At 37.0% G+C, this 22604-nt stretch overlaps 1 protein-coding gene across 21 annotated transcripts in view; it reads left to right on the plus strand.

The window, feature by feature from the left end:
• The window catches only part of PDLIM5 (PDZ and LIM domain 5), a 234558-nt gene that overhangs the window by 112334 nt on the left and 99620 nt on the right, over positions 1 to 22604 (plus strand). For all 21 annotated transcript variants that reach the window (XM_086406562.1, XM_086406567.1, XM_086406563.1 and 18 more), the window contains one exon: positions 21336 to 21378. In XM_086406562.1, the coding sequence (XP_086262688.1) occupies positions 21336 to 21378 (43 nt within the window). The remainder of the gene's footprint in view (positions 1 to 21335; positions 21379 to 22604) is intronic.

Here is a 22604-nt window from a genome sequence, read left to right on the forward strand (position 1 = left end):
CTTTTCTCTTTAAGAAAGTATTTAGTGGCTTCTTCCTATTTCTAAAATAGTTACACCTTTCTTGAAAATCGTTTGGAAGATGAAGAAAATGAGAAACTTATGTGCCATCCAAAGAAGACAAACATATTTGGTATGTGCTCCTCTAGTCAGACTGTATGCACACACAGATAATGCCTTCTCCCAACACATACTTCAGGAATATAGAGGTGAACAAGATAGATATGGTACCCGCCATCATGGACCTGCTACACTGGCTAATAAAATAATCAACATATATTAACATAATTCTTTAATTGTTATTTTGACAAATGCACATGGTATAGGAACACAGTTTTTTTAAATTGAAGTACAGTTGACGTATATTAATGTTGGGTATATAGCATAGTGATTCAGAGAACACAGTTTTAAGAAAGGGCATAGCATTATCAAATTTGTGAGCAGGTTTTATCATTAAAAAAATTGTCACAATATGTAATTAAATGCCTCTGTAACATGCCGCATTATATATATTTAGTCTCCAGTGTTTATAAATTTTTTAAATGTTACTTCTTTTTAGGAGATATAGAATTGTGGCCTAGTAGAATTGAATATTGGAGAAGGAAATGGCAACCCATTCCAAGCTTTAGTTGACTGAAGTCACGAGGGTCAGAAAAGGTCCACATCACCCTCCCTTAGGTTCTCACCGGTCTGGGGTTTTGCATCCGTACCTGGGTTAGGGCCCTGGTTCCTGTAGAACTCAAAGATACGTTATCAGATGATTATGCACTTTGGAGAAGGAAATGGCAGCCCACTCCAGTATTCTTGCCTGGAGAATCCTGTGGACAGAGAAGCCTGGTGGGCTGCTGTCCATGGGGTCACTGAAGCGACTCAGCAGCAGCAGCAGAATTGAATATTAGTGTGAAGAATCCTTCTGCTTTTTACTTTTCCTTTCATATAATAAACTTTTTCATTTGAATCTTTTATTTCAGTCACCGCTGAAGTGCCAGGGTAGTGAGATACACTGCTTACACTGAATCTGCCTATGGAAGTATCAGATAATTATGGTGAAGTAGATTTATTTTATAAATACAGGGAAATGCCATACAAATTCTAGACTGTTTTATTTGCTGGCTACGAGTTACAGGTATCGTGCCAGATGGTTTACATATATGACATCACTTAATCCTCCTTCTTATAACGATCTCAACTGGACCTTCTTTTTAGTGCAAATCTGCTCTACCTCGATGAATGTGCCTTCTAAAAAACTGGTTTCTTATAACCATATGCATCAGTGTTCCAGCAGATTTAACTGCTAGTCTCCTTTCTTCAGAACTAACATTAAGACACATAATTCGACTAGAAGGTGCAGTGAGTCGTGCTGTATCTTGTTTTCATAGGAGTACCAAAGCATAAGCATACGCCCTATCTGCTTTGGCGTAGGTTACCTAGAAAATGGGAGATTGGTGAGGTGCTAAATTGCAATTTTATGTGACAGACAGCTGAAAACAAGGCCATGTGTGAGAGTAGGCGAACCCTTAGATTTTGTGCATGTCAAAACGGGAACAAAGATTAAAATGCAAGTTTTAATTTCCTTAAATATGGATCCCAACATTAATTGAGGTATGCAGCTCACACACAGCCTTGGGTGTGGCCCGTGAACACAGCTGCAAACTCTGATCTGTAATTTTTATTTATTTTTCGCCCTGTATGATGGGGCCTTTGGGTTTGTAACCCTTGATGCAAATGAAAGGGAAGAACACATACAGCAACATACATATTTTTTGGCTTTGGTGTTTGTGTCATCAGAATTTTTTTGTTCATAGAACCTTAGTACTTGGAAGCACTTGTGGAAAAAGTTTAATATGCTGGATTTTTTTCTTGGGGATTGGGAGCAGAGCATGCTCTCTGGCCGGTTTGTGGTAGTTTCTTATCTGTGCCGATCCATTGCAGATCACGGTGATGATTTCAGAGGTATCCAAGGCCTGCACTGTCCCTTACATGACCTCTGCAGGCAGGTGCACATAATCACCTGCCGTGGTGAGCCTCAGGATTGTACCTTGTGTTCAGGGAAGTGCACAAGGGGATTGCAGAAAAGGAGAGTCACTGACCTCACCTTTCTCCTCCATCTAACTTTATAAGAACCAATGTATCATCACCAAGCCCTGCATTGTTGTCAGGTGAAAGAATTGTTTAGAAAATCAGTAGACCTTAGTTTCATTCTGGGATTTAGGGATGACTGTATATTATGGATGATTTGGACGTGAGTTCTCTTTCCCATTGCTGCCAGAACTCCCCCAATACTTCCTCATTCTTATGGCAGCCAAGAATGGACATTTTCCCAAATGGGACCTGTGAACTGGCTTTCACAAAACTATATTGTGTTTAATGTTAGACTCTTACAAAATCCTAGAGCCTGGAAGGTTACAAAGTTTATGTTCAGCTTTCATATCATGGAGAATGAGAAATATCATGGCTGACACTATAAGAGTGTGGATTTGTGGGGCAAGCACTATTCTGAATATCTTACAGACATTTTTCCTTTAGTTTTCACAAAGCCCTATAAGATGGATTAGTATTGTTATTATTCTTAACTTACATGTGAAGAAACTAAAAGAGAGTGCCTAAGTAACTTGTTGTAGTTCAAGTAACTAGTGGATGGAGGAATTAGTGTTACTTGAAAACCAGGTTTGCCTCTTGGTCAAGCCAAAAGACACAACCAAGCCAAAAATCTGGAGAAGGAAAGATTTATGACTTGCAGCAAATAAGGAGAACACTGGGGATCTTTATCAAAGCAGTGTCTCCCTGAACAGCAAAATCGGGGACCTTTTAAGCTAAGCATGTATGCAGATTCATGAAGGGGGTCTGAACAGAGGAGAATTCAGCATAGAATTGGGGCAGCAGTTGCCAAGCTTTAGTTGACTGAAGTCACGAGGGTCAGAAAAGGTCCACATCACCCTCCCTTAGGTTCTCACCGGTCTGGGGTTTTGCATCTGTACCTGGGTTAGGGCCCTGGTTCCTGCAGAACTCAAAGATATGTTATCAGATGATTATGCACTTTGGAGAAGGAAATGGCAGCCCACTCCAGTATTCTTGCCTGGAGAATCCTGTGGACAGAGGAGCCTGGTAGGCTGCTGTCTATGGGGTCACATGGAGTCAGACACGACTGAAGCAACTTTGCATGCACGCGTGCATTGGAGAGGGAAATGGCAACCCTCCAATATTCTTGCCTGGAGAATCCAAGGGATGGAGGAGCCTGGTGGGCTGCCGTCTATGGGATCGCACAGAGTCGGACACGACTGAAGCGATGCAGCAGCAGCATTCATATCCCTTGAGAAGGAACTAGGACATTGTTTTATCATTGAACTAGTGTTTCTTGACAGCTTTTCATTTGTTCCTGAATTCCCTTAATTCCTTTACAATCATTAATTACTGAGATCTTTCAAGAGCAAGCATTGTGGCCAGGCTGAGATCACAAAACAGCTTGGGCCAAAAATGGCTTCTCTTATGTCAAGAAAACCATGCCTTATTCTCTTTCTGGGGACTCCCTACCATATCTACTAATGCTAAGGTTTGATTCTGGGACATCTGCTTTCAACTCTGTGAGATACTGGACATTCTAGGGACTACATTGCTTCTTAAAGTGACCAGGCTAAGAATTTTTAAAATTTACATATAGTTTGCTTGTCTTTGAGGCCGGTATTAATGTTGGGCTTATTTGCCAATCTGTCCTGAGTCTCACATCTTGTTATAAGTAATAAGTGCTTAGAGAAATGAAAGAATTAGCTAATGTAGACAGTTTTTCTGAAAGAAAAAGAACACTGTATGATGCAAGCTGTGTCACAGAGGTGTTGATGTTCCCCTGAGCTTGAAGGCACCTTGTAGGTAATTGGCCTCATCTTCTCCTACGAAAGGACCCCTATAACAGTGTCACAGGTCCTGTGTGAACATCACCACTGGACAGCCCTTTCCAGTTAGACAGCTCAAATTAAGAGAAAGTCCTTTTCACTAAAAGCTCATGATCAGTATTTAACAAGAGCACTTTAGAAAAGCAGCCAAAAGAATTAAATATCAGAATAGTTACGGAAGAAAAAAAGCATTGTTGTCTTGAAAGGAATTGGGAGCTTTGGTATGAGTTACAAAAATGCATTTTGCTTTATTGTAAATGATTTTCTAAGGATCACAGGATAGAGCGCATTGTGCGTTTGTTTCTGAATTGGTTCTAATCTTTTGTGAGGTCTCAGGTCCTTCTGTCAATCTTTGAAAAGAGGAAGTAAATACGACAGGAATCTCCTATTTCTATTCTCTAGAGATTTTTTAGGTGGTGCTTAACATCGTGTGTGCATGCTCAGTCACTTCAGTCATGTCTGATTCTGTGACCCTATGGACTGTAGCCTGCCAGGCTCCTCTGTCCGTGGTATTCTCCAGGCAAGAATACTGGAGTGGGTTGCCATTTCCTACTCCAGGGGATGTTCCTGACCCAGGAGTCGAACCCATCTCTCTTATCTCTCTTTAATTGGCAGACGGGTTCTTAACCACTGACACCACCTGGGAAGCCCTGTGCTTACCGCCAGTGTATGGGAAACAGTGAGGATGCATTTTTCTCTCACTAAAAACCCCTATACATTTCAAGTTGCTTGTCTTGAGAGTTAAGGATTGGTGTTTGGCTTCTCTAAATTTTCACACATTTTCAAATAGGGAAAACGTTCATCATCCAGTTAAGCTTTTAAGTTGTTGGAACAATATAATACATATGGTAGCCTATGGTCAGCAGTTCTGTTCTTTTCAGTGATTGTAATTGTGTCAAAAGCAAATTTGGTGAGATGGAGCTTTAAGACATGTCCGAGCCAGACTCATGTTAATTGTTGTTGCTACATCTGTTATTTTGTGCCTTTAAGGATATTATTGAATGCAATACTTGCTGCAAGTTAAAACTAGCCTAATATTGTTTTATGAATTGGCTGTTTCAGTTCAATGAGTATTTTTGTGTGTCCTCTGTTAGGCAACCATCATGTTTATTATCGAGCTTCCAAACCCTTCTGAGTTCTCTGCCCTCCTTCCCTTTCCCCTCCCCGACCTGCGCCTAGTCAAGATTCAAAGTACTGTTCATCAGACTGAGGCTCATATGCATTCAGTTTGAGTCAGGGCCAGCATTTCCCATCCCCCTTTTTTGTTTTGTAAATAAAATGGACTACAACAGAATATATTATAATGGATTGCATGTGAAACTACGTGTTTTTATTGGTTCAGATCTGTACCAGTTAGGTCATGAAATAAAGTATACTTTTCACTGTGTATTGTGATGAAGAGTTTGAAAACAGGGGTCTACTTTGGTGCTACTCAATTTGCAGCCCCTGGACACTGGTGCCAGGTCGTTTGTTCCTGGTCTGCAATGGGATACGTACTGAAATTGAGAAGAAGCATTTACAAGTTTTTGTAGCAATTTGACATTGCCAGTTTTCAAGGTTTTGATCAGTGGATTTGTCCCATTAAAAGGTGTAGACCAGTTTGGGTGTTGAACTTGCATGATGAGAGACATCTGTTTTGAGTTGTTTACTGTTAAGAAGCACTATTTGAGGATTTTTTTATATGTGAGATTCACAGCATGGTGGAGAGAATGAATTGTCTCAGGATAATAAGCTTATTACACCTTTTGGTAACATAGGCTGAATGTGCTTCTAATTTGCTAGAGTTTCAAATTTTCTTTCTGTAATGACAGAGGCATTAAAGAATATACAATGTTTTATAATCTCTTTGCTTAAAAAAAAAACTTTGTTAACACTGGACAACTTTGAAATTCTAATGTAGGTATATTTTACAACAATATCCATTAAATCATCAATCAGAAATATATGCAATACATCCTTATTTTATAAACAAAGTTTAGTTTCTATAAACAGAAATAAAGTTTCTGGAATAAAAGAAACAACTGACTGTGTTCCAGTCCTTTCTTTGTGATAGAATAATTGTGACGTTAATCACAAATAAGAATTTTAAAAGATGAACAAATATTTGAACACTTTATCAGCTTTAAATTTTCCTTTTTTCAGATTTAGATATTATTATCATATAGACTACTTTGAATTACTTTAATAAGATTCAGTGATGAGGATGATTGTACTTCTGAACTGATAAGTGTGAAATTTAGGGCTCATCTTAAAGTTATTAAGGATAGATCTGGCTTATCTACGACTAAAATAGCCGCATTTGATCATTAATTTTTAAATTCCTAGACTCTGAGTACTCCAGATTTTTAAGAAACCTAAATCCACCCCAAGTTATTTTTTAAGTGTTAAATAAATGGAAAAACCTAAGTTTAGACTATAAAGAATGAAAGGTTTTCATTTCTGTGCTTTCCACGAGACAGCAGCCTGACTTTGTTTTCCTAATAAGGCTGTGCTAAATGTTGGAATGCTTATCCCCTTGAATTTTACTGAAATACCTAAAAATACTCACTTTACCGAAAAATTTCACAATTTAATTTGTTTAGCCTAGACAAGAATAGAAAAAGTGATGTATCTGGAAAAAGTTAGTGGCAAAATTATGCCTCCAGTATTAACATAGGGCAAGAGAGCATATAGAAGTGAGCCTCAAAGAGCATTATCTTACACTTTGGATTTTTGAAGAACAAATTAGTTATTTTGTTCTTTTCCATCTGTATTCTGTTTGTCTTTATATATTTAAGATCTGGGGCAAGTTTCAGTTCCTCTCTCTTCTCCTTCCTTAAGTAGCAGCTCATATAGTTCAAGCATACTCATGGGCTACTTTATTGCTTGGCACTGTGTTGAGATTTACTTTTCTTTGATGTGAGATTTGGATTTAGCTTTCTTACAAAATGAAGTACTATATTTAGGAATACGTTTTCATCTGACTTAGAGGGGTAAAAAGACACGGTCCTTATAGTGGTATGAAGTAGCTTATGTGTTCTGCCTCCTAGTTGGCTTTCTGGCTTTCTCTCACTGCTCTTTCTGTTTTTACTCTCATTCCAGCCCATTGGCACATTGCTGACTCCAAGATTTAACACTTGCTATATTCTGGTCTGCCTGGAATTCTCTGCTTCAGGTCTCTGCTCAGATTTCATCTTCTGGAGACCTACTCTGGCTCCTTCATATAAAATAATGTATCCCTGCCCCTGTTTTTGGAGAAGGGAATGGCAACCCACTCCAGTATTCTTGCCTGGAGAAACCCATGGACAGAGAGCCTGGTGGGATACAGTCCATAGGGTCGCAAAGAGTTGAACACAACCGAGGTGACTTAGCATGCCCCTGTTTTGCTTTACTCTACTGTATTACATCATTGCCATGTGACATACCTTGCTTGTTTATGTTTAGCCTGCTTCTTCCAAGTAGAACATAAGCAACTTCAGAGTAGGGATCATGTCTGTATTATTCATAGCTGTTGTGCCATCTCCTCCTACAACGGAACCTACTCTTTAGGGGCTCAATAAATATTTGGGGAATTAATCAATGAAATAATCAAGGAAAAGATATAACACGGGTATTACCCTGCACTTGACGTGACATTAGGTGTAATACATATAGGTCAGGAATGAGAAGATGCTAGGTTAAAGTAATTTATGGTAATAGAGAAGCCCATAATAATTACAACAGATCGGTAGTGTAAACAGAAGTTAGGTTCTGACCATAATATAAGGGTATGTGTTTGTTTATAAAAGTATAGGCTGATTCAAAAAGAATTGAACACTGTTAAAAATGTATTACTAAGTGACTAGGAATATATGACTATATGTTCAGTCGCTCAGTAGTGTCCGACTCTTTGTGACCCCATAGACTGCAGCATGCCAGGCTTCCTTGTCCATCACCAACTCTCAGAGCTTGCTCAAACTCATGTCTGTCAAGTCGGTGATGCCATCCAACTATCTCATCCTCTGTTGTCCCTTTCTCCTCCTGCCTTCAATCTTTACTTTCATCAGGGTCTTTTCCAGTGAGTCAGTTCTTTGCATCAGGTGGCCAAAGTATCGAAGTTTCAGCTTCAACATCAGTCCTTGCAATGAATATTCAGGACTGATTTCCTTTACAATTGACTGGTTGGATCTCTTTGCAGTCCAAGAGACTCTTAAGAGTCTTCTCCGACACCACATTTCAAAAGCATTAATTATTAGGTACTCAGCCGCTTTATAGTCCAACTCTCACATCCATACATGACTACTGGAAAAACCATAGCTTTGACTAGATAGACGTTTGTTGGCAAAGTAATATCTCTGCTTTTTAATATGCTGTCTAGGTTTGTCACAGCTTTTCTTCCAAGGAGCAAGCGTCTTTTAATTTCATGGGGCTGCGGTCACCATCTGCAGTGATTTTGGAGCCCCCCAAAATAAAGTCTGTCACTGTTTCCATTGTTTCCCCATCTATTTGCCATGAATATATGTAGCTAAACCAAATTGAAAAGGAGGCCTCATAGTTATTTCTGTAATCTTGCACGTGCAGCACAGGGCACTCGTCAGACTGGCAGTCTTACTCATTCAGGGATACTGGTAGCACATCATCGTCAGTAGGTGTGATGGGGACTATGGTGCCAGTGCTTTATGTTCTCAAGTTCACCAGGAAGAAGAGATAGAAATGTAAGGTTCTTGACACAGACCCACAAGAAGATATGTATCTTGGGATCTGCATGACCCCTGCCCCAGAAGCCAGCTGCTATTTTAATCAGAAACCCAGTTTAGTTTAGCACCCAGGTTAGTGATGTTTATTAAGGAACCTCCAGCTCCATCCTGCTGGGAAATGAAGTTTAGAGAATTCCTATGCGAAAAATAGCCCTCTTTCTCTGGAAAAATACGGAAGAGTGGACTGAAGGTGCTTGTTTCTTTGTTTTTGCATGTTTATAAATCCTTAACTGGGAATCTTCTGAAGAACTTAAACTTTTTTTTAATGTGTGTATTGTTCAAGCTGTAAAATGAGTACTTTCTATAGGTCGAGAATCAGATAGGTAGATAGATATCTGTATATATATATATCATCTATCTCTGTGTATCTGTACGTTAACTAATGTCCATACATATATGTGTGGTTTACTATGAGTAACTTCTGTTTTTATATGAATTAAAACAAAGATGGCATTCTGTAAATAACATGATTGAAAATAGAATAGTTTTTAGTTAGTAGAAAATTAATAGTTATTCATTGTTTGAAAGCATTTCTCTCTGTAGTTCTTCACCAAAGTTACTTTTGTGGCTTTCACTTTGGTATTATTCCTAGAAGGCAGACTGTTGGAGTTGCATTTAAAGCATCTGGAAGCATCTTGGGTTCAAATCTTGGCTCTACCATTTTAAAATTCTAAGTTATGGTCAAATTATTGAACCTAGTTGAGTTGCTTCTTCCTGTAATTAAAATGAGAACAATATTATTTTCTTAGAAAAAATAAATGAGGTAATTTATGTAATGGGCAAAATGAAATTATTGGCATTTGGTATGTATTCACTTAAATGATATTTTCTTATTAATTTCTAGTTTGTTGTTGTTTTCTCTTGAAACATACCCTGGTAGATAATTTGGCTTGGCTCTAACAGTATATAATCCAAAGGGAATAATTTCCAGAAATCCAGGCTCGTATTTTCTGCATGAGGGGTAGGAAATGAATGCCTGTCACTGCTTACTTCGTGCCAGTCACTGCTAGGTGTGCTACATGCATGACCTCATTCCACCCTCAGAACAGTTTTATAGGGGAAGGATACTGTCCTTATGCTAACAAAGAAACTATAGCTTTTAATTTTGTTGGTGGCACAGACTTGCAACCTTTATTTAGTGTTTCAGTTGTTTTTCAAAGTATTCCTCTATCAATGAAGAGCTTGATGAGAGAAAAGGCTCAGTATGAAAGATAAGAGGATCTCTCTGTCTCTTTAAGGCCCTAAGCTTTTCCTAAAAGGAAGAAAAAAAATAGGTAGACAAACATCAGGGTATGAACTGTGCCTGCTTATGCCGCTGAACTCCAATACTTTGGCCACCTGATGTGAAGAACTGACTCATTGGAAAAGACCCTGATGCTAGGAAAGATTGAAGGTGGGAGGAGAAGGGGACGACAGAGGATGAGATGGTTGGATGGCATCACTGATTTGATGGACATGAGTTTGAGCAAGCTCTGAGAGTTGGTGATGGACAGGGAAGCCTGGCATGCTGCAGTCCATGGGGTTGCAAAGAGTCGGACACGACTGAGCTCTTGAACTGAACTGAACTGATGCTGCTTTTATCCTGTTCTTCAGCATCTGACCCTTATGTATTGCTAGATGTCTGTGAAAATCCATGTGTGCATATGATTTGTTATTGATTCCTTCTCTCTTACTGAATTTTAAGAGATTTTTAGAATTCCTTCTCTAAATGGGCTTACTGAATTTTAAGCACATTTGTTAAGGGTATTAATAATGTCATGAAAAAGCCAAGAATAAATGGAATAAATGTATAAATGGAATTCCTGATGTTTCACAGGTGGGTTATTTGCTTTGCAAATCCTATTAGTTTCTTATTAATAATGAAGTACTTACTATTTTGATAAAAATTTGTTTTCTCTACTTGATTGGAGCTGGAAGAGAAGGTATATTGAATAAAAGTAATTACCATTGTGCCATAAGGAAGATAGAGACCTAATAGGTTTTGAGTGCATGAAACTCTGCTACAGATTGCTTGTTTATATCAGTCCTAAAAGTATTATAATCATGTCTGATATGAAATAAAATATGGAATTTTGGTGAAAAATTGGAAAAGAAGGAAATTATACTCTTCAGCTTCTCTCACAGAAAGCATGGGGCACCTTTTTTTTTTTTTTTAAGAATGAAAAAATGAACACCATTACATCACTTGCACAGTTGCATTTGTAATACATAGAAGCAGAAGGTGAGAGAGGTCTTTAGTAGACTTTATCTTGTATTAGCAAAGGAACCGAGGTGCAAAGTTAAAAATAATACTTAAAATGTCACCCTTAATCCAAGAATATTAAACCTGTCCCTTCTCCAAGCTTCAATATCAGTCCCCTGTGGTATGAATTTTATTTGAACAGGTGGTTTGGTAGTTTAGATGGATCATTCAGTGGCAAGTAGTATGAAGGTTTGAAGTAGAGGAATTAAGAGAGAGTGAAAGGTGGTGTCTTGCAGAAAGAATAATGAGAAGCTCAACTCTCATATCTTATGCCAGTCAGTGTCTGAACAAATTGTAATTCGAGGTTTCCCTTTATACAAAATGATTATGAGGTTTAGACTCCAAAAGAGCCACAGTCATGTAGGATTATTTCCTAGAATGTTTGTTATAGTCAAAACCATGAAATAATCTAAACTAGGGGTTAGCGAACTATGGCCTACAGTCCATCCCCCTACTGTTTTTATAAATGAAGTTTTGTTGGAACACAGTCATGCTCACTTACATTTTGTCTGAATCATCTTTCTTGCTATAACGGCAGAACAGAGCAGTTGAATCTATATCCTGTGGCCCACAAAGTTTAAAATATTGACATGTATACCTGTGGTGGATTCATTTTGGTATTTGGCAAAACTAATACAATTATGTAAAGTTTAAAAATAAAATAAAATTAGAAAAAAAAAATAAATAAAATATTGACTGTCTCACCCTTTCCAGAAAAGTTTGCTGTTTTTTAACAATGGGGCATACAAAATAGCCTCCTTGTATTATATAAACCCTTTATTGAAATAGTATTTTTACTTGATAAAAATTTTATTTTTAATAAGAATGAATTATCCTGAACACTGATAATTATCCTGAACACTGAGCCTTTTATTGAAACTTGAACATACCTGTGATGTTATATAATCTCTTCAACTTTATTGTTTATAGAAATTATTTTATAAACACTAGTTAGAAAAGTGCATTTTTCCCCTTAAATGATGCTGAGATTATTTGGAGCCTGGACATGAGGCACAATAAACAGATAAAACTTTCTTCCCTGATAAACATGCTTTTGTGGAAATAAATATAGTGTTAAAAAATAAATTTTTTCCATACAGAATCAAGTAGAATAATGGGAAATTTTGCATTTGTCACTATGTGAAACTCTTATTTATTGGCTTATTATATGCCTCTTCCAGCTCAAAATTATTGAAGGCTGGGCAGATGAAAGGGTGATTTCAAGTGAAGGATATCAAGTAATATATAAAACTCTCATCCAAACTAGTTATTTAAACTGATCAGTATTCAGTTTGCAATTCTAAAGATCTTAATAGCATTAAATTGGTGAACTTCAACCATAGAAAATAAAGCAGCACATCAAGAGATGAAGAAATATTTGTCAATTTGCTGATTCCTGCTATGTGAGATGGATATATCAGAGGAAGGATAATGTAGATATTGGCATTAAACTTTTTAGTGATCCAAGTTCTTTAACATTTGTAGACTTTATTTCTGAAACTTAAGCAATACATTGTGTATAAGGCCTTTAATTTAGTGTGGAGCTCCTAATAAGACCCCAATAAATGTAATGTTGACCGTGATCCTCTCGTTGTTTGTATAATAGGGAATTATGTTGTCATTTTAAGTTCAGCCTAATGCTCCTTTCTCTCACAAGCCCCTTATATTCCTTCTTGAAAACGCTGTAACCGATTTGGTCGGGGAAGGTCAGTAGAAGTCCTTTCCTTCCCTGCCTTACTCCCTCAGTCCCTCCCTGTCTCCTTTGTGGCTTGATTTAGAACTTGGTTGCTGAAGATTTCTTCTCAAGCCCCATCAACTCTTGTAACGACCTGAAAAGAATTTTTACAACAAAAGCCATTTCCTTACACAGAGGGGTAATTATTAATATCAAGTGGTTAATTGCCTGTTGTGAATTTCTCAGTGCCCCTTGAGCCAAGCCTCAGCAGAGGAGGCCCCAGGTACTCAGAGGGCTTCTAGCAATTCCATTGCTTCTCTCTTTTCCTTCTTTCTCTACTAAGTCTGTTGGACTTTGGGTTATTATTTCTGTCTGTCTATATTTAGTACTCGTAGTAATAGAGAGGGGCTTCCTGGTGGTTCAGATGGTAATAGAGAAAATGCAAAGAGAGAGAAAGAAACTGAGACTATGTGTATGAAAATGAATACATGTGTATGTGGTGAGTATAATCTTTTATAAGCTGAAAGGTATTGTGTTAATAATATGCTGCATGTGTGCATGCTCAGTTGTATCTGATTCTTTGCAACCCCATGGACTGTAGCTGGCCAGGCTCTTCTGTCCATAAAATTTTCCAGACAAGAATACCAGAGGGGGTTGCCATTTCCTCCTCCTGGGGATCTTTGCAACCCAGGGATTGAACCTGTGTCTCCTCTATAGGCAGGTGGACTCTTTACCACCGAGCTGCCTGGGAAGCCCTGATATATAACTACTACTGTATATACAGCACACTGATACATAGCTATTTTGTACTCTTGTTTGTAGAAAAAATAATCCTTATATGTTATCAAATCATTTGGGAAAAAACCACTGATGCATTGCCATAAGTGATTTAAATGTTTAAGGTTTGAGTTTTAGGAAAGCCGACTAACTAGAAGTACAATTAAATATGGGGAAATGGTTTAAAGAGACATCCCTCTACACACTTGAGTGCTCACTTTTTTCCCCTCTGGAGTTGCTTTGTTATTGCAAATTGACAACTTTGCAATTAAAGTGATTAATGATGTGCCCTAGTGTTTATGGGTCCTGAGGTCAGTGAGCCCAAAGATGGCCATGCTGTGGGAAACTTAGATAGAGCTCATCTCACGGAAGATGAACTGAAATTCCTTCTCTTTTCTGTATGATTGTTTATGAATTAAGTGTATTAGATATGGTTGAAGGCATCACCAAGACATAATAAATAATGTGAGTAATCTTTATCAGTCCAGTTCTGTTGCATAATTCCTTATTTTTAAACACTAATGTGAACATTCATTGGTGATTTTTATTAGCTAAAAAAGTTTTACTTTATACAGCAGTATGAGAAAATTCATTGAGTGTTCAGTGAAGTTTTTCATGATCCCTTTGATTTAATCTTTATTAGATCTATTGATTATTTGGGGTATTATTTTTCCTATACATTATTTTAACCAGGGCATCAAAATTGTGATTTCAAATACAATGTTGTAACTTGGAACTCCTTTCAACCATTCAGCCAGAAGTTCTGAAACTGGTTGTAATGCTTCAGGGATTTTTATTTTGGATACTGCGCTTATAAAAATCAATCAGCTTTCAACATAGATTGTTCTAACCACACTGTGGGCTTTGTTCTTTGGATTCCACAAGCTGAGCATAGTACAGGGCCAAGGCACTAGCCTCTCTCCCCGTCGTGGCTTACTGCCCTACAGAAGTGTTGCACCAAGGGAAGAGAGAACAATAAGTGGATTGTTCTGTCTGTGGCACCGAGCCATTGCCAGGATCTCTGCTGGTTTCAGACACACACACTGCACAAAAGTGACTTGTGACGATCACTGTGGTTGAATGGGAGATCTATATATTACACATTGCTTATTTCCCAGGATTTGAACAGAAAAATGTAGGAATAATTATTAGCAATTATACATCAGTTTTTAAAACTTTGTCTTTGCAAAATTGTTTGCTTATATGTAATCTATAACATTTCTAAAGTAAAGGAGCAGATTCTCAGTATAATACTGTTCTTGAAAGAAAGGCAACTATAAAAATTTTAATTTGGGGAAGTAATCTCCTTATTCGTTTTTTAGGATTTTCTCCTCAGGGAATATGAGAAATGTGTATTTCAGTTTGGTGGAGGAAATGAGATTTTCTCCTTAAACATTGATTAAATTATGCTTGGAGTATTTGGGTATCTTACTTAACAACGTTCAAGAAAGCACCAGCTTGTCAAGAAAGATACGCTGTATAACAAAAGGTTTTGAGGGGTTTGTGGATTGTAATGTTTATTTCTCTTAATTTTAGCCACCTGAAGCAGACTTAAGAAAACTTTTCAGACTGACAGAGATTTACTCTCTTTATTTAAAATAACATTGCTCAGAGGGTTTTTCCCTTTCATAATTCCAACCTTGAGAAAGGTTTCCTAAGTAAATGAATATACTAAACATGAGTTCCAGAAATGAGTATTTCAAGCTCATGGGTATGAACCATGATCCACAGTGTTTTCTTCTTTAGGCATTTAAAGGCTTTGAATAGTCCCATGGTTACAATGCTTATGTAACTTTAAATTTTCTACATTTCTCTGATAACAGAACCTTTTTTGGGGGGAGGGTGTTTTGAAAAGTAGTTTTCTGTGAAGCCTACTTTGAGAAATAGCCTTACTTATCATAAGAAGTAGAACATGTACAGTGCATAAAATGTGGAAAATACAAGAAAGGAGAAAGCATATCATTCATAGAGAACTTCTACTAAAATGTTGGTGTGTTTCTAGTTTTTTCCATGTGTTAATCATGCTCCATATATGCTATTTTATATTTTTCTTTTTTCACTTAATATCATAAAGTAAGCATGTTAGCACGTAATTCAGAATTCTTTCTAAAAATTATTCTAATTGTTGTATAGTGTTTCATCATTTGGTTATACAACAGCCACTTCCTCATTGTATATTTAATTAGTTGTTTCCTAGTTTTCACTGTTGTAAGTTATACTGTTCAGTTCAGTACACTTGCTCGGTCATGTCTGACTCTTTGCGACCCCATGAAGTGCAGCACGCCAGGCTTCCCTGTACATCACCAAATGCCAGAGCTTGCTCAAACTCATGTCCATCGAATCGGTGATGCCATCCATCCATCTCATCCTCTGTCGTCACCTTCTCCTCCTGCCCTAAATCTTTCCCAGCATCAGGGTCTTTTCCAATGAGTCAGTTCTTTGCACCAGGTGGCCAAAGTATTGGAGTTTCAGCTTCAGCATCAGTCCTTCCAATGAATATTCAGGACTGATCTCCTTTAGGATGGACTGGGTGGATCTCCTTGCAGTCCAAGGGACTCTCAAGAGTCTTCTCCAACATCACAGTTCAAAAGCATCAATTCTTCGGCGCTCAGCTTTCTTTATTAAAGTGCAACTCTCACATCCATACATGACTACTGGAAAAACCATAGCTTTGACTAGATGGACCTTTGTCAGCAAAGTAATGTCTCTGCTTTTTAATATGCTGTCTAGGTTGGTCATAACTTTTCTTCCAAGGAGCAAGCGTCTTTTCATTTCCTGGCTGCAGTCACCATCTGCAGTGATTCTTGAGCCCCCAAAATAAAGTCTCTCACTGTTTCCATTGTTTTCCCATCCATTTGCCGTGAGGTGATGGGACTGGATGTCATTATCTTAGTTTTCTGGATGTTGAGTTTTAAGCCAACTTTTCCACTCTCCTCTTTCACTTTCATCAAGAGGCTCTTTAGTTTTTCTTTGCTTTATGTCATAAGGGAGGTGTTGTCTGCATATCTGAGGTTATTGATATTTCTCCCGGCAATCTTGATTCCACCTTGTGTTCATCCAGTCCGACGTTTCCATGATGTACCCTCATAGCTCAGTTGGTAAAAAATCTGCCTGCAATGCAGGAGACCCCAGTTCTATTCCTAGGTCGGGAAGATCCACTGCAGAAGGGATAGGCTACCCACTCCAGTATTCTTGGGCTTCCCTTGTGGCTCAGCTGGTAAAGAATCCGCCTGCAATGCGGGAGACCGGGGTTTGATTCCTAGGTTGGGAAGATCCTCTGGAGAAGGAAAAGGCTACCCACTCCAGTATTCTGGCCTGGAGAATTCCATAGACTGTACAGTCTATGGGGTTGCAAAGAGTCGGATACGACTGAGCAACTTTCACTTTCACTCTGCATATAAGTTAAATAAGCAGGGTGACAATATACAGCCTTGACATATTCCTTTCCCAATTTGGAACCAGTCTGTTGTTCCATGTCCAGTTCTAACTGTTGCTTCCTGACCTGCATACATATTTCTCAGGAGGCAGGTCAGGTGGTCTGGTAGTCCCATCTCTTTCAGAATTTTCCACAGTTTATTGTGATCCACACAGTCAAAGGCTTTGGCATAGTCAATAAAGCAGAAGTAGATGTTTTTCTGGAACTCTTGCTTTCTCAGTCATCCAACGGATGTTGGCAATTTGATGTTTGGTTCCTCTGTCTTTTCTAAATCCAGCTTAACATCTGGAAATTTTTGGTTCAGGTTCTTTTGAAGCCTAGCTTGGAGAATTTTGCACTTTTCTTTGCTAGCGTCTGAGATGAGTTCAATTGTACAGTAGTTTGAGTATTCTTTGGCATTGCCTTTCTTTGGGATTGGAATGAAAACTGACCTTTTCCGTCTTGTGTCCACTACTGAGTTTTCCAAACTTGCTGGCATATTGAGTGCAGCACTTTCACAGCATCATCTTTTAGGATTTGAAATAGCTTAACTGGAATTCCATCACCTCCACTAACTTTGTTCGTAGTGATACTTTTTTTTTTAATTTTGATTTTATTTTTAAACTTTACGATATTGTATTAGTTTTGCCAAATACCGAAATGAATCCATCACAGGTATACATGTGTTCCCCATCCTGAACCCTCCTCCCTCCTCCCTCCCCATACCATCCCTCTAGGTCATCCCAGTGCACCAGCCCCAAGCATCTAGTATCGTGCATCGAACCTGGACTGGCAACTCGTTTCATACATGATATTATACATGTTTCAATGCCATTCTCCCAAATCTTCCCACCCTCTCCCTCTCCCACAGATACTTTCTAAGGCCTTCTTGACTTTGTTTGCCAGGGTGTCTCATTCTAGGTGAGTGATCACACCATTGTGGTTATCCGGGTCATGAAGTTCTTTTTTGTACAGTTCTTCTGTGTATTCTTACAACCTCTTCTCAATATCTTCTGCTTCTATTAGGTCTATACCATTTCTGTCCTTTATTGTGCCCATGTTTGCATGAAATGTTTCCTTGGTGAAATGTTTCCTTGGTATGTCTGATTTTCTTGAAGAGATCTCTAGTCTTTCCCATTCTGTTGTTTTCCTCTATTTCTTTGCATTGATCACTGAGGAAGGCTTTCTTATCTCTCCTTGCTATTCTTTGGAACTCTGCATTCAAGTGGGGGTTCCGTTTCTCATTTGCCTTTTGCTTCTCTTCTTTTCTCAGCTATTTGTAAGGCCTCCTCAGATGGCCATTTTTACATTTTGCATTTCATTTTCTTGGGGAAGGTCTTGATCACTGCCTCCTATACAATATAGGGAATGAATATATTTATCCATAAAGTCATTTTCTTATTTTAGATTAGTTCCTTATGATAGACTCAAAGAAATTGATTTAATAAGTCAAGAGGCCTGAGATTTCTTCAAGTCTTTTTATAAATAAATGCCAAATTATTTTCCATAAGAGCTGTAATAATATGTCATCCTTCCAACAAAATACAGTGTATCCTCAGAATCATTATGTATTAATATGTTTAAAAATCTTGACACTATTGAAAATAAAAGACATTGTAACTTTTTATTTGGCTATTTTGTTATAGTGAAGTTTGATTTTTTTAAAACTGGTGTTACTGCTATTCATTAATTTTTCAGATTTCTTTTGTCATGCTTTCAAAATTTCCCAAACCACAATAGTTTTAGTGTTGTAAGAGTGTGTAATCATGCTTAAATGTAAGATTTATGTACTCTATTGATCTTTAAAAATGTAACTCATATATGTTACAGATTTTATATATGTATTCTGTGCATTAAAAATGCTTTTCCTAATATTTTTAATGTGGGCAAGTTGACTTGTTCTGTTTATTAAAAAAATAATATACTAAAATGAAGGCCATTTTAACAGAAATATTCAAAAATTACATGGCTTAAACTGTGAGCTCTTGTAAATATTCAAACAGAGGTCAAACATATATCTGATTGGCATGTGATAGAGTAACTCTAAGGCTTCCTTGATAGATCAGTTGATAAAGAATCTGCCTGCAATGCAGGAGACCCCTGTTCGATTCTTGGGTCAGGAAGATCCTCTGGAGAAGGGATAATCTGCCCACTCCAGTATTCTTGGGCTTCCCTTGTGGATCAGCTGGTAAAGAATCCACCTGCAATCCAGGAGACCTGGGTTTGATCCCTGGGTCGGGAAGATCCCCTGGAGAAGGGAAAGGCTACCCACTCCAGTATTCTAGCCTGGAGAATTCCATGGACTGTATAGTCCATGGGGTTGCAAAGAGTTGGACATGACTGAGCGACTTACATTTCACTTCAAGGAACCGTCTAAGTTTCAATGATTCTATGATTCATTTGGTAATTATTTAAGTATTTAAACCAGCATAACTAATTTTTATTGCATATAATGTCAGCTGTTTCGTTTGATATTTAATTATAAGCCAGTCTTTTTTTTTCCACCTACAACATAATGCTTGTAATTTTCATGTGTAATGGACTTGATCCTGGAATTTTGAGGACAGGTTTTCCTCTTTTCTTTGACTGCTTTTCTTATTTCATGTCATTGTACTTGTGGGCCTTCATCAGAAGGTGAGCAGGCTAGATAGTAAAGATTCAGTTTAAATTTTTTTGTGAATCCTATATTTTAAGAAATAGTTTTGTAGAACTTTCAATCCATAAAATATGGTAAGACTCGTTCTTTAAGTTCTGAACAGATTAAGAGGTTGGACTCTACAAAGTTAGTGAAAACTAACCATTCTGGGGTTTTTGTTGTTGTTTCTAATGCTATTCAAGTAAGAACTAACACCCAGAAAAAACTAAGGGGTTTGTTTTCATAGACATGGGATATATACATTTTATTCTTCTTGGAAACCATTTTATTCTGTTCAGGTTAAACATCATCTTTTGTTTATATTGTTTTTGTGTTACTAGAAGAGCTCCATATACCTTTAAGTGTCCAGATGAAAAAGGATTCTGTCCTCTCTGTTACGGCAAAATTTCAATCGTGTCTTGGGTGGTTTTAATAAGTAGATCGTTTGTGATTGCATCTTACTGTGAAATTTCAATGAAAGAAAGATTCCCGTGTTCTGTTCTTGAACTTGTTTCCTTTGCTTGTTATAATAAGCCTATGAGCTAAAAGAGAAATTGATTGATAGCACACATGGAAAGTTGTGCAATTGCAGAGTGTAATTCTCCATAGCAGTAACTGAATGTTAGCATCCATTGTTGTCTCTCATTATGTTAGTCAATTATTCAGTCTGTGCTTGCCCTGGCTAACCAAATTAGTTGTTATTGGAAAATTCAGTTGCTCCTAAAAATGTTGATCAGAGTTCATTACTAGGTTATGACTGTAGAGACCAAATATCCTATGTTAGCTTCTCTGTAAGTAAAATGATCTCATGATTTGCAGCTTAAAATTTATCACTTATTATTTACCTACTGTGGTTACATTTCTTGAATTCTGCACTTGCTGTTGTATCCTCAGGCTTGTGTGATATAAGAGGAGTTAGACTGCTTCTGACATTATTAAACTTAATGTATACCTTCAGTTCAGTTCAGTTTAGTCACTCAGTCGTGTCCCTTAATGCTGGGAAAATAGCTTTAAGTCATTAGGAGCTCTCCAATCATTTACTGTCCTTGACTGCAGCCAGTGTATTGTAATACATAAGGATGGTTGGCTTTAGCTCCATTCTAGAAGTAATTTACTTTAACTCTGAAGTTCCTCCTGTGAAGAATGGGGGTAATGATTGCTGCTGCTTTGGTTATTTGTCATGATTATAAGAGATAATTGCTCCAAATCAATTATCGTTACTATTAGTCCATGCTAACCAAACTGACAGTAATAATACAAAAAAGTATAGATTGAAAATAATGAATTTGTATATGAGAATAGTTTTATGCATGGATTTTTGTCCTCTTTTCCTTTTTGTCTTCTTTCTATGCTCAGTACTGATAACCTGTTATTAATACATGCCAGGCCGTGGTGATACAGAGACTCAAGTAGGCCATGATCATTGCCTTCACTGAAATTTTAGCCTAGAGGAAGAACTTACAGTTTGGTTTTAGCAGAACAGATCCATTAATCTGCACTTAAAATATAAATACAAAATTAATACTCAGTGAGCCAGTTCAAACAGAATTTATTTAGTATCTTCACACAAAGATGCACATGTTCTTTGGGCATATTCATGGATAGTAAGAGAGAAGGCAGATACTGTTGGACAAAGAGATCAGTTATTTGTTTCAGGAACTACTGAAAGTCTTGTTTATTTTACTTTACCCTTTTTGGTGAGGGATATAACCTTAATTTAAAGGTTAATCATGGGTTAATTAGCAAACAGGATTGATGTTTGTCTTTCTTCATTTAAATGTGTAGAGAACTGTTGAATACTTAGTGTATGAGTTATTAGATCTTACAGCATTTGAGTTTCATGAACTAATTAGTAGATTGTGAATAATTGAAAGCATGAATTATGAAACTATAAATTCTGATGATTTAGTATGTTAAGGTACATAATAATAAAAATTTCATTAAAAGTTTGCAAAAATTCATGTTTTCTTCCTTTTTCTGTTTTTTCCTCAGAGCATCTGCTACACCCAAGCTTGAGCCAGTTCCTGTTCAAAAGGTGTGTTTCTAATCCAGCATTACTGGGATAATATTTGATTGTCCCTCCTGAACCACTCTAACTTCCATTCCTGTCTCCAGCCATACTGACAATTTAAAGATCTCATATAGTTTTTCCTCACAGTTCTTTAAAGATGATGAGGGATAGTGAAAATCAACACGTAACAGAATTATCATGTAATTATTCCTTACTATTTAAACAATGTAATTATTCCTTATTATTTAAATAGTATTTCCAGTGTCATATATTATCGGTAACTCATTTCCAGATGTCTTACCTTCACTTTTAATTTGCCTCTTTATTCAAATAATCTAAACAGATTAAATAAGTGGTTACAAAAATGAATGTCACAGTAAATCTTTAATGACAGTTTACTGGTAATATTAAATTATATTTTAAATTATATTTTCAGAGTATTCTTGGATTAGGTTTTTGGCAAGTACCCTATTTTTATATATATATATATATATCTTCAAATTGTCCCAAACCATTGTTCATTTACATCTGGTTTTGTGCTTTGGGGGGTTTTCTCCTTAATTTTACTTGTGCCTTTTCAGTGAATTTGCTCATATTGATTCCCTGAGGCATTAAGTTACTTTATCCCCCTCAGCTTTATTATTTCCGTAAGATTAGATTACTTTTTCTTCTTTTAAATTAAACATAATAGAGCTACCATTATGTACTTTTTAAAGAATTCGATTGTTTTTCTTTTGAGATGATAAGGACTTATTCTTGAATATCATAGAAGATTAAGCTGGGTTTATTTTTAAATTCACACTTACTTTGCGATAGGGGTTTGCAAACACAAATTCTGTTAATTTTAGGTGGAATTGATCTTAGTTTTTTTTTTCTTTGATGTCTGTGAAGAAACATTTAAGATCTTTTTTTTTTCCTCATGTTACTTTTGAATATTTATTTTGGAAAAGGGAAGAATTTTATTCCATCTTTAGCGATATCTCAAAACATTCCAGAGAGAGAAATAGGTGGACTGTAGAAAAGGGAAAGGATTGATTTTGTTTCATTTGTTTTGTGTTTTATTTTTAAGGAGATCAAAGTAATTAGAATGTTCACATTTCTGAATTAGATGGAAATGAACATTCCTTCTTTTTTTTTTTGATTGAAGAATTAGAAATGTCCAGCTGCTTCTGCATGAATCAAATAATTGTGCTCTGGAGAGTAATTAAACGTGTTTAAAAGATGGAATTGTAGTTGAGACTCTGGATATT

The sequence above is a fragment of the Bos grunniens genome, chromosome 6, assembly GCF_055505025.1.
Source record: "Bos grunniens cultivar Pamir isolate PY7600 chromosome 6, Bosgru_T2T1.0, whole genome shotgun sequence".
NCBI classification, from domain to species: Eukaryota; Metazoa; Chordata; class Mammalia; order Artiodactyla; family Bovidae; genus Bos; species Bos grunniens.